General features: G+C 47.0%; 1 protein-coding gene across 1 annotated transcript in view; it reads right to left on the bottom strand.

The window, feature by feature from the left end:
• The window catches only part of Tg (thyroglobulin), a 190859-nt gene that overhangs the window by 97192 nt on the left and 80362 nt on the right, over positions 1–13305 (bottom strand). Inside the window, exons 33-35 of the mRNA XM_059247013.1 lie at positions 12898–12977; positions 12051–12194; positions 3410–3475 (exon numbers count right to left, since the gene is read on the bottom strand). Coding sequence (XP_059102996.1) covers positions 3410–3475; positions 12051–12194; positions 12898–12977 — 290 coding nt within the window. The remainder of the gene's footprint in view (positions 1–3409; positions 3476–12050; positions 12195–12897; positions 12978–13305) is intronic.

The following is a 13305-nucleotide window of genomic DNA, read 5'->3' on the forward strand; positions in this document are numbered from 1 at the left end:
CCATGGTCCCTGCAGGGAAGGAAGAGTTCCCAGCAATTCCAGCCTGTCACACAGTGCCAGCAGCCACCACTCAGAATCTCAGACACTTGCTTCTCACATGTGTGTGACCTTCTCTCAATGAGAACCATGTCACAGGGGTGCTATGTGGTTTTCCCACTTAATATCGCTTATGAAAACCCAGATGTTCCTTTAATAACTGGAAGAGGGGATGAAGGCAACCTCTCTTGTGTGAGATCAGCTGTCTTAGCGTGTCTCCACAGGGAAACACCTCCCATTTGCTGTAGGCGCTCCTGGTGTGGGAATGCTCCTTTACCATTGATAACAGTAGAAAAACCCCAGCCATTCCCACTACCCTTCATTCTCCAGAAACTTAGTTTTGAACACTAAGTCCCCAATTGTCAGTCTTCCCGAAGGCTCCCCCAACTCCTGGTCATTTCTATGGTTTCTGCCTCTTCATATCGATTTCACACTCCTTTATAAGGACAGATTTCTCCATTAGAAAAACACCATCTTAACTCATGATGACTTTACTTGGGGTGTGGGTTTCAGGTGAGCCCTGTTTTTACTGCTTTATTACAGGTGGTCCATGATTGGAATGCCAACATTGAACAGAAAACTAATAAACACAACTGAGAAAGGAAGACAAGAGATGAGACCACTATAGGGATCTACACTCAAGAGGTCACCTCTGTCAACTGTCCCAGACACACAAGCAAAGTAAATCTCTTCTAACTGTGGGACAAGCCAGATGGTATGGGCTCATAGCTCAGCCAAAAAATCCATTGGATCCTCATTTTCCTCATTTGAAAAATGAACCATGTTATCATCTATCTTCCTGGTGATGGTCAAATGATTTACAAATGCTTGATATTTCCTTTTTTCCCAGAACAGAAAGTCCAGAACGATGAGACTCTTAGATGTGCACAGTGCGCGTGCACACAGACACAGACGACATACACACAGTCTCTTGTCTGAATCAGAATCAAACAGTGGTAAACCAAAACACTGAAGGCAGAATCAAACCCTGCCTCTGATCCACATCAAAGAACTAATCCCAAACTCTGCATTCCAACAGGGAACTCTCAGCACAGATGGGCTGTGCTCTGCTTTTAAATCTGACTCAGTGAAGGCACATTTAAAACTGCTGGGACTTCAGTTTTGCCTTGGAAGCATCTTCCTGGGGCTGTGGACTATATAGAAGGAGACAGTACTCCATTCTCCACTGTTTTGATCTGTGTGTGTGTGTGTGTGTGTGTGTGTGTGTGTGTGTGTGTATGTATGTGTGAAATCCCAATAACACGAAAGTTAAACACAGATAGAACAAGCATTATAAACCTTCTCCAGAGATGTTATGATGTTACGGTTTGATTTGTACATCTGCAACTGTATTTGACATTTATATACCCAAGTTTTTCTATAAATATACTATTTTTGATATATATTAAGGATGATGAGTATGTGACATGAAAAAAAACACAGCCAATTAATTTACAACCTAAACTATGCAGCTGGGAATTTTGAGGGCAATTAGGCCATGTGATTCAAGTCTTAAAATATCACTTTCTCTGGCAAAAAATCCCTCCTTGGAGAATTAGCTCAGTAAATCGTTCAACCTTCAGAAGAGGCTCTGGGTGTTCATTCATCCTCAAACTTTCATGATGATGAAGACTCATAAAATCCAAATATTCCAAACCAGAGAAACATTAGCAGACTTGGGGATAATAGGACAACCACACTGTCAACACAGTGTCATCTTCAACTGTTTGTCCACCACTGGAGTATGAGTGTCATGAAAGCTGAGGCATGAGAGGCAAGAGTAAGTATATGACCACATAGAGAGAGAGCTGTATGATGATGCACGCTTTAGAGATCTCAGCAGCAGTATGTAAATACACACACACCTCAGTGGGTAAAAACCAATGGGGATTTGTAACCTTGTAGTAGAGACAATAGCAGTATGGTGGGGCAGACAGATGCCTATGACTGGACCATGCTAGCCAGTGGGTCAGCTAGTTCTTGCTAGGAGGGAGGGGCTTTCTTCTAAAATGGACAAACTAAGCAGCAATGGGGGCTGCATGTAACTGAGAAACACAGAGACAAGAGTCACAACCAAGAGCCACAGAGTTCAAAGTGGTGGCCTCCAACATGGGAAAGGCAAGGAGAACAGAGTATAGATTGAGTGTGTGTGTGTGTATGTGTGTGTGTGTGTGTGTGTTTGTGTGTTTGTGTGTTCACCCTAAACCATAAATCTTTGGGTCACTTTGACTACTCCTAAACCACAAATCTTTTGGGTACTTTGTCTACCCCAACCATGCATACTGCCCTGATACAGTTCAAAATAAATTTGGCTCAGACTCGATCTGCAGTGAGGACTTGGGTGTCATCAGATCTCTCTAAGCTACACTTCTACCATCTATGACATGGCAATAATAACACCTGCCTCAGGGAACTGGCATCTGATCAAGTGTGTAGCAGCCATCCAACAGAGGATGCTGAGGGAAAAAAAGTCTGTATGTGCATGCTGTATGATTCCCAGTCAGCTGCTTTGACTGTGAGAAGCAGGCTGATGACACAGGCTGACATTTTTACGTTTCAGCCACAGCCTTGGTGTCAAATAACCCCTTCCTACATGGTCTATGGTTTAGCTCCCTAGTTAGGAACATAATGACAGGTATCTCAAACTTCTTAAGCATCATGTCGTAGGACAGAAGTTAATGGCATCTGGCCTCTTAGCTGAGTGGCGACTGGAAGCTAGTGTGTGTCCCCCATTTCCTAACAGGGAGAAGTAGAAGAAGGCACAGTGAAGAAGACTTAACCAACATTGGCCAGACCCCTTCGCCTCACCCCAGAGCACGTAGCAGCACCATCCCCCACACCCCTGAGTTCCCATGCTACCTTGCAGCCACTTGGAGCATGCTGCGGTGGAATGGAAGGATGGGCTGCCTCGGTCTTGATTGAACTCCTGAGCGTGGGACTAGCTTCAGTGTCTAGTGTACCCTCTGTACAGTGACTGCAAGCTCCAGACGACTTGCCCCAATAAGCAACTGCCTTTTCACATTGAGACTACAACACCACTCTCACGATCCCGCATGGGACTGTATGAGTCTAGCCCGTAACTGGGAGGGTGACATACTCTTAGATAACACAAAGAAAGCACCAGGTTTAACCTCATCTGATCCTGCGAGCTGTTATGTGTGCACTCCTATCATTTCTATCAGTGGAAAAGGCACATGGCTGGTATGCAGCCTACCTAAATGTGTTTGGTCCACAGAGTCTAATATTCATGAATGCAACAGTGTCGCATCTTAGAAAACTAAGTCATTGCACAAAAGCAAAGGACAAGAGGAGAAGGCAGAGAGAAAGAAGATGCTATTTCTCCCGAGAATGATCGGATAGACAATGAACTTACCCTTCTCCTCGGTGAGGGATGGCAGGGCAGCCGAAGGACAGAAGCTGGGAATGCCACTCTGCACAGCTGGAAAGAAGCAAGGGCAGTGTTATAGCCATGGAGACAACAGCTGAGGTCCAGGGCAGCGATGGAAACTAGAGGTCTGTGCAGGTGAGAAGGAGCCAGGGGAGGGGCTCCATGCTGACCTCCTCTCTCATGACCCTGGCCCAGGAAGGCTCCATTCGAATCCATGCTACAGTTACCACCACACAGGGTAAAGAGGCTGCAACACACTTCAATACTGCTTTACAGCTTTCATCTAGGAGTGGCATACATTGTCCACTCACATGTCATTGTCATTGGCCACACCACAAACGCCTGCCACTGTGACCCTTGAATCTGCTAGTGTGGGCAAAGCACCCCAATGCCTCAGTTTCTACATCTGTACTATGGAGATGACATTACCTACTACCAAGGTTACTGTGGGTCTTCAGAGGTACCCATAATATTTGCCACAGAACACGGTACAAATCTCAATAAATGGCAGTGATAAGTAGCAAGTTACATGGACGGGGACACTTGAACTTTGGGGAAAGACAGGCCTGGCTTTGAACATGGTATCACAGAGAAGCAGGGCATAGGGACAGGTCATCTACTTTTGATGCTGGGCCTTGGTGTTTATATAGTGAAGATGGAGTATGAAGTCAGTGAGAACCACACACCCTGTAGGTGACACAGCAATGTTAATTAGCCTCCCTTCCTCTCCCTTCACTGAACAAATCCAAATCTTCAAAGCCTCCTCATTCTTTCTCCTTCCAACAACTTAAGCAGGACCAAGCCCAGAACTCCTCTCCCTCCCTGGGAGCTATAGGAATCCAGGCTGAGTTGTCCAGAGCAGTGGATCTAGGGCCAGAGCTTCCAGAGCAAGATTGCTGCGGCCTTCACTTCTATCGTATGACCTTGAATATCCGCTTACAGGTTCTGTGCTCAGAACTCCACAGCTCCCTGTCTCGGGGTTGTGAGGCTTATAGGGGCTGCAGGCTGGGAAACACAGTGAGCAGTCAACAAATTTGGGCATTGTCCACTCAGAATATTGCCCCCTCATGATGACACACTCATATCATTGCCTCTGGTCCCTCGGGTCAGGCTCTGCTGATTCCAAAAGTCCTGGATGGCTCCCTCGATAGTTCCATCTCCCATCTTCTTCACTTTGGTTGGGTGTGCAAAACACCAGACTCAAATACTCCCTCCAAAACTCTTGTGGAAGTTCATTTGCCTCTATGGCCATCAATAGATGGGATTTTTGAGTGGTGGTTAGGTCTATGGGCTCCCACCTTCACGAATAGACAAACGGCGTGGTGGAGGTGGAGAGTTGGCGGGGGTATGTGTGGCCTCCAGATAGGATCCTGAAAGCGGTCCTGTTGTGAAAACTGCTGTCTGCAGTGTGTCCTCTTGTTCTCACCTTGTTTCTTACCATACATTGCCTCCACCCTGTTACAATGCCAGAAGACCCTCTCTAGATGCCAGCACCTTGGCATCGATTGGGCTTCCTCCATTCATAACTGTGAGAAGTAAGTTACCCTGTCTGTGGTGTTCTGTGACAACCACAGGAACTGAACTAAGACCCTCAGCATCTCAAGGCTCCAGAACCTCCCGTTGTAGCCTTTTTTCTTCCTTGGTTCCATTTGTCCAAAGGCACTTCCTGCCATCATTTCCAGATATCACTTGCCAAACTTTAGCTGCCATTAAAACCACCCTGGTAACAGCACGTAACACTGTGCTGCACCCCACCTCCCAAAGGTCCAACTTTAGGGCCTGTGATCCTGAGACTTGACATTTCCAATAGGTTCCCAGGTGCCAACGTCTGAGCTGAGGCTCTGCTCCCACATACAGAAGGCACCACACAGAATGCCCACAATTGCTAATAGCTTCCCCCTACACTCCTCTGTACCTAGTCATCAGCCAGATTCCAGTCAAGCTCCCTGATTTGTCACCCCTAGTCTACCAAGCATCTTCCCTTCCCAGAAGATACTCAGAATAGGGAACCCGAGAGTACAGTCATTAGGGGACAGTCTGGCATATGCTGAAGGTGTTCATTCAAATGTATACTCCCTGTTATCTGGGCACTCTGTTCTAGAAACCCACAGAAAGCTCCATTTGGATGTGGGAGCATCTTATGGAAAGCTAGAGACAACAGAAACGTCTGAACTGAGGACAGGTGACGGAGACAAAACTCCCAGCAGCCACTTGTATATACTGCCTCCTAGATCTGCCTGCAGCAGCAATCTAGTATGAACCAAGCCATGGTTGCTCTGAATATTGACCTCAGGCAACACAGCAAGCGTTTATGACACTGTCATGACAGCAGGGCTTTATTATATTTCCTAGCAAAGACATTTCCTGAAGGATAAGAGAACTGAAGACTATTTTATCTTAGTGTCTTCTGCCTAGGACCCTTTGGAATCTTGGGACTGAGGAAGGCATGCTTCAGTGCATCAATGACTGAGCTGGTGGGTGGGGAACTTCATAGCTTCTAGACAGGACGTAGTTGCCACAAAGACTAAGCCTGATTAAAGGGTTGAAAACCCATCATCTGACCTCCAGGGAGAGCAAAGGGGCTGAATATCAAGTCTACACACTAGTCACCAATGATGTGATTGGTGGCATCTAATCCGTACATCCTCATAGAAGCCTCCTCATCTTCTGGGTTTGGAAGGGTCCACAGTTGGTGAGCACATGGCCAGGGTGGGCAAGGGAGCCCCATATTCCCACTCCTCACCTTGTCCTCCACATCTCTTCCATGTGGCTAGAACTGAGTTACAAGGGGTTGTTTTTTGTTTGCTTCCTTGGCGGATATGGAACCCAGGGTCTCACACATGCCAGAGAAGCCACTCCACTGCTGAGCTACACCCTATCCCAGTCCCGGCTGGATCTTTCCGAGTAAAGTATAAATAGTAGCTAATGGTTTCTCTGTGTTCCTTTAGCGAGACTGACGAACTACTGAACACCAGGAGGGGAAATGGAAATTCTCAACTTACAGCCAGTTGTTTGGAAGAAGAGGAGGCCCTGGCCTCACAGTTAGCAGGTAGTGGGGGAAACCTGTGGGATTACTCCCTCGGCACAGGTTCTGAGTTCTGACTTCAACTCCAGGTATTTAGTGTCAGAACTAAAAGAATCCATAAACTGGATTCATGAACACCCAGTTTCTGTTTAGAGAATTGGGATCTTGGTTACAGATGGGACTATGTTAGAAGCGTTGGGGAAAAATCCCTCCCATCCCATCTTGGCTGGGTTTAAGAAATAGGATAAGCCTTACCTCATTGGCTTGTGAGAAGCTAGAAGGTGCCGTGGTGTGGGAACACTGGCTGCTAGCCAATGGTAGGAACACATAGTACTTGGTAAGTGTGAGGGTGTTGGTATGATGGGAGTGAGGATGAAGGATATAGTAGTAACTAACTGCTCTGTGAATGTAGCACCGTCTGTGTGGGTCCCAAGGATAACTAGGAGAGGTTGCCCATCCCTTCCTAATGCCTCTTTTGTGCCTAGAACTTCAACAGGTTTTTGATGACCCTTGCCTATCAGAATAGAGGACCCAGAGATGTGCTTGTCATTTTAAAAAGACACATTTGACCCTGTGAGCAAAGCCAAGTGCTGCCCCACTGAATCCCATGTGGTGCACACACAAACGAGAGGGGTGGCCTTGTCTTCTTCAAAATGCAAGGGGCACCAGAGCCTGTTCCCACCTATGCAGGAAGCCCTGGGCTTGTGATACTGTGGGCCAGAGAGGCCCCTGTGAGCTGGTCCTCTGGACACCAAGAGTGTTTTCTTCCTGGGTCCAGCTGCTGGAGAGAACTAAAGACAAAATTCATTTTTCATTCACAAAGCCAAGACATCTGCATGTCTGTCCTAAGACACATCAAACCTCGCACGAACTAGCAGATAGCAGCATCAGGAGGCCCACGCTCACAGGATCTGTGAGGACCCCCTTCGATGCTTCTGTGTCCTTGGTGTGTAACTCATTTTCCCAGACACTGAAGCACTTGGCTTTGTTTTGTCCTCCGTGAGCACAGCGAGGGTAGAAAGTCAGGCTGCAGTGGCTGGTGTGCCACCCTCTGCAGAGGCTGTGAGGTGTGTGAGGTGGGCATATGCTTCCCTTGTCTCCACCCTCGACTTCGCTGCCCTTACCATTCTTCTCAGACTCACTATTCCCTGACGTCTCTTTGGCATAATCCCTGTAAAAGAGCTGTAGCAGGAATCTTAAAAGGTCTTACTAACAAAAACAAACCCGGAGCCAGGTATTGGGGTGAATGCTGGAAGATCAGAGAAGCAGAACAAGCCACAGCCACCTCACCTTGCCAGTTCCTCAGCTGATCCTGTTTCCTCAGACTGGAAGGCTCTCAGTCCTCATCCAGAATGAATCTCAGCTGAACTGTTCATCAAAATCCTAAAAGCTTAACCAGGCTCTAGTTCCTGGTTTTTACGCTTTATATACCTTTCTGCTTTCTGCGATCTCTTCCTGGGATGAAAGGTGTGAGTCACCATGCCTGGCTGTTTCCACTGTGGCTTTGAACTCACAGGGATCCAGATGGATCTCTGCCTTTGGAATGCTAGGATTAAAGGTGTGTGTGCCACCATTTTCTGGCCTCTATATCTAGTGGCTGTTCTGTTCTCTGACCCCAGATAAGTTTATTAGGGTACACAATATTTTGGAGAATGCAGTATCACCACAAAGAGCAGTCCTTCTTTCCCGTTTAAACTCTGTTGTACACACAGCTTCCTCTAGTGGACTTCCCACAGCAACACCTGCCACATTGCTGTGATATAATTCTCTGATCAGAAAAATGCATGTCCTCCATGGGGGACAGGAAAGGAACTCTTTTCACAGATAGAACACTGATGCTGTATGCATGCTTAGAGTTGCATCTACACACAGCCAGTGCTTAGGAAGGGCCACTTTCCTTCATGATTGCCACAAGGCCAAAGTCTCCTACAGCTTCTCTCCATCAGAGTTCTCAGTGAATGTATGCCTCTTACGTAAGGACAGACAAAGAGAAGGTTAGGATCAGGTCTACCCTTCAGGGCTTTGGCTCAGAGCTGCTGCTGTGTGTGGCACCTTCCCCAGTCCTGTAGAGATCCTTCTCTGCTCAACTAGGTCATTAGTTGATACAAAGACAAGGAATGGAAGAGCATGGCTGTGATGTCTACATGTGCAGGGCAGTTGCACAGCACGCTAATGTGTTTGTGTTTACTAGAGAAAGGGGAACTCAAGGGAAAATGAATGTGTAGGGCACAGATAGAGAATGTTTCAGAAAATATAGCATGAGTCAAGAGATGGTTTGGGGCTGGTTGGTATAGTCAACTGAGAGAAGAAAGATATTATGCAGCCAGGCTTCTTAAGGTAGGCTTATTTTCTCTGTCTAGATCTTGGGAAGCAAAGATGCTGTGGTCTTAAGACTTGCCCACACCTTTCTGAAGAAAACCACTTAAAGACAAAGACATTGCCCTACCCTGGAGAGTTACCCTGCACCCTCTCAGTGTGTCCTCCGACAGCTAGTCTTCTTCTCTCTGTCCTAAAACATGTAAGGGGCCTCACAGCAGAACATCCACAGCCATGAAGTGCCAAGGCAATTCATACCAGAAGATAAGAGGCTAGTGCCATTGGAATAAGTTTTCTTTCTTCCTAATTGCATTTAAACAGTGAGAGAAGGTACTGTTTAGCTTGCCTGTGTGAGTAGCTCTGTGCCAATGGGTCCAGGAGACATTGGGAAGTGACCATTGAAGCAAGAAGGTGGACGCATTTCATTTCTACAACAGAGATGTGTGTCTCCCAGCAGAAGTCATTTCTTATTTGCTAATACTTTCTACAATCAGACTTCCTCTAGGCTGGACCTGCTATGCTACAATTACTCACACATGCTCACTCTGGCCTCTCTAGGCTGTACCTATGAAAAACAGCCCTGGTTTGTTCTTCTCCCATTCCTCAATGGCCAGCACAGTACATCAGCACAAATACCTAGTGAAGTTGAGAAGGGTCCAGCCCTAAGGTGGGAATCCTAGCAACAGGGGTTTACCTCCTCAGCAACTGCAGCTCCCTTTAAGACTGGGGGCTCTTGGAGACCAGGAAACAGGGACCATTCACACTCTGCCATGCGACATAGCAACTTAGAGGTAAAATGACCCGGGTCACAAGCTTTGTCATCACCCTGCTGTGTACCCTTGAGTCTCGCTGCACCTCTTGTTTCTCCTCTGAGGGAAATAAGGATACAATGAGATAGTGCTTGCAAAGCGCTGGCCTCCAGAGCCTCACAAACAGAGGCCAGGCTGTCGCACTAGAGGCTTCTGGGCACTCCTGACACGTGGGCAGTATTTGCTGTTGAGTGACAGCCCTGATATGAATTTTCATTCTCTGCCATGTGGCTTCTGGTCAGGACTCCTGAGTCCCTACCCTGAGTCACAGAGTGTGTGTTGGAAGACACTAGCACTCCAGGCAGTCAGATGAAAAGGAACAGAGCGGCTGGGACCTATTGGAACCAGGAGCACCTTGGGTTCTTGTCTTGCCAGCCCCTGTCAAGATGTTGAAACAGCTTGGACTGACTTCCATCACATTCTGAACAAATGAACTACTGCTGAGCTTCTTTCTGTCCAACTCTTCCACAGTCAAATGAAAATGGAAAGTGGCATTTTCCAGATGCCGGTGGGGTGAAGAGGTGAGAGGACAGACAAAAAGGAGGTCCTGAGGTGAGCATGGCTCTGTAGCAGCTTGAGGCTTGCAGCTGTCCACGGGGTTCCTGCAGAACTAATGTATTAGGCAAGCAAGCTCCTCTCCTCCCTGGCCCTCAAGGTCAAGCCTAGAAACGTCTCTGGAAAAAAATCCCTTGAAATATAAGCCCACAGAGGCAATTTCATTATACAACTCCCATTTTTTTCTAAAACAATTCAAGCTGTTGAAAGAAAAATCCAACAGAGCAAGCTAAACTCAAGACACTGGGTGCAGAAGATAGTCACAAGCAGGAAGATTATTCCATCCCGGAATAATCAGGTCCAGACTAACTGCCACGAAGCTGAAGGGCGTATAGGTGCATGAGCAAGGCCAAGGGCAGCTCTTCCCTGGAAACCAAACTAGGTACCCTTTAGTTCCAACATGGCCTAGATTAGGGAGACCACTCCAGGAGCATCTGGTCTGCTATCGTGCTAGCCTTTTCCAATTGATGAATCAGTTGCTTGTCAGTTGCTGTGGGCCATCAGACCTGGGATTTCAACTTGTCTTCTTCTGAATAGCCACGTGGGCTGGGCCAGCACCTTCCACTGTCAGCCTCATTTGTTGCATATGGAAATGGAGGAAGTGATGTCCACTCCACTGAGCTCCCATGAGGCGAAATGGTATGGCTCACACAGACCTAGTATGTGTCTGACACACAGCAGGCACAGGGAGAATGCCAGTTTTCCCTCATTGCCCAAAATAGATAGACAAAGGGTGGGTTACGGTAGGAAGAATGTAGAGAGCAAAGTTCCACTTCTCGAAGCCTTCTGTTACACCAGCTGTTACATAACTCTAGTTTCTAGGGAAGGGTCAAGAATGGCCAGCACTGTCCAGATTCACTCACAACTGGAAGTGAACCACCATGAGACAGGTTGGGGAACACTGATCTTCTTCTAAGACTCTCTGTTACTTCCTGAGACAATTTTTTCATCTCTGAGACATCTTTGTGAGTTTGCTCCTGGGATACAAGCAGATAGATAGTCTCTTCTAGTTTCCATGTCCACATCATAGACACCCAGAACCGAGGTGGATGGGACCAAGAGGCTCAGCCACTTGTCCGACTGACAGAATCTAAAGAGTGATATGAGTCTTACAAAGACCAGCCTGCCCTGATGAACGGAGGATGCTAACAGCTCATGTCAGTCTAGTTATGTCTAAGCACACATAAAATCATTCACTCTTTCCTTCATTTATTTCAGATTGTTCTCCTAAAATATACCTGGAAAGGAATCTTAGATGCTGTAACTACTTGCCTTCATGAACCACACAGGGCTCAGGCTGTCCTCTCCTGAAATCTCAACTCAAGTGCATAAAAGCATACAGAAGCTACCCTCTTCCTTCCCTGACACTGCCATGTATTACGTCATCCTGAAAGAGGGTAACAATGGGCACAGTGAGGAAACCGAGGGATCATGGCAGCGTGGACAACTGTTAACTTTGCTGCCTGGCCAGTGACAGGACCTTAGCCTCCTTTCTTCTAGTAGTTCTGGATTAGCTGAGACTGTCACTCAAGCTGTCCCTTCCACAGTGGGGATATTTGTAGAACATGTTGGCCAACCTGATCCTGAATGCAAAGCTTCTATAGGATACAATAAATAGCCCCCCCCCCCAAAGCAATCAGTAAGGACTGGCAAACCAAAGAAGTTGGCTACAGACAGTGACTAAATACACCTGTGGAATCTGGTCTGGTTCCATCTTTCCTGAGACCTCGTTGGTCATCTTTCCTTTAGTTTAATGAACAGTCTCCAAGGCATTTCTTTTCTTCTTAAAGTAAACAGAATCGGTTTCTGTCATTGGTACCCAGTGAATTCTGACACATCTTCCTGATCCTGAGATGTCATCCCAAGGCAAGATTGAGACACAGTCTACAAAAGGCACAGCAGTCAGGAGCAGGTTACTCACCAGGCTTCTGGTACCACCCAAAGGGATAGGTGTGGACTTCAGTGTCCTCAGAGCCACAATCCAAGATGCGCCAGGTTGCTCCATTCTCCTCACTGCATGTTTGAATCCCCATGCTGTTCAGAGTCAGGCAGGTCACCTCTCCTCCTGGTGGAGAACCCAGGAGCCCAGGAGAGTAAGCCAGTGAGAAACATGAACTGAGCCAGAGGGATTCTGCAAGCCATTGCTCAGCAGATGCTTGGGATTTTGTACTGTATTCTGGGTAGGGACTTGGCCATCCCTACGGTCCCAGCTCCTCTATTATTTAAGAGCTATAGCCCATGAGTCCAGGAATGGAGGTAGCTGCTCCTAACAGAATACCTGCCAATCATGCATAGGAGGTGAGACAGCTCTATGGATATCATTTCACTGGGCCTGGAGAGGTAAGTAATGTGTGTTTCTATTTATAGATGAGGATGCTCCGGCCTGGAGAGATTATAAGTGAACTGTCCAGAATCACATCATCAAGTGACTGAGTGATACAGATCACTCAATGTATCTAAAGTTCAGCTAGGAAAGTACAGCAGAAGCCATTTAAGTGAAGCCTGGAAACAAGGAGGGACATTTGCTGGGATCAGATTGACATATGTGTACATGGGGTGGACAGATCACAGACCAGGACAGCCACACTGATAATTTCATACTGATGAGCCACCTGCCTCTCCCAGCCCCATTTCCTTACTGTGCATGAGGATCACTCATCCTCCTTTCCTTGAGGAGATGCTAAGGACCCTATAGGATCACAAGTGTGAGTGTTTCTAGACTGAGACGATGTGCCAGAGGTGGGGGCTGTCCCCTTTATTACCCTTACCTTGCAGCTGGGAGACATTTAGAAAACCGAAGCCAGTGCAGCATGGGTCCCTGTCACAGAGCCGCTCACACTCAAAGAACCTAGAGTCAGAAGAGAAGATGTATCTGAAGCCTACCATGGGCATCAGGACCTACTATGTAGAATGAGTGGAATAACTCAAACTTTGGGCATCAAATTTCTTTGTAAACAAATAAAGTGTGGGTGCTTTGGCCAACATTGGCATTCTAGATTTCTGTAAACAAAATCCCACTCTTTTCTCAGAAACAGTATCTTCAGGTCCTCCATTTAGTTACTCACTCATTCAAGCCCTCTCCAGAACCTTCCTTGTTTATTTACCTAGTGTCGCTGCAGGACCCCCACCTGCAGCTTTATGGCAGAGGGGGGCTCTAGCACTTCAAATCAGTGCTC

Source organism: Peromyscus eremicus, chromosome 20 (assembly GCF_949786415.1).
Source record: "Peromyscus eremicus chromosome 20, PerEre_H2_v1, whole genome shotgun sequence".
Taxonomy (NCBI): domain Eukaryota; kingdom Metazoa; phylum Chordata; class Mammalia; order Rodentia; family Cricetidae; genus Peromyscus; species Peromyscus eremicus.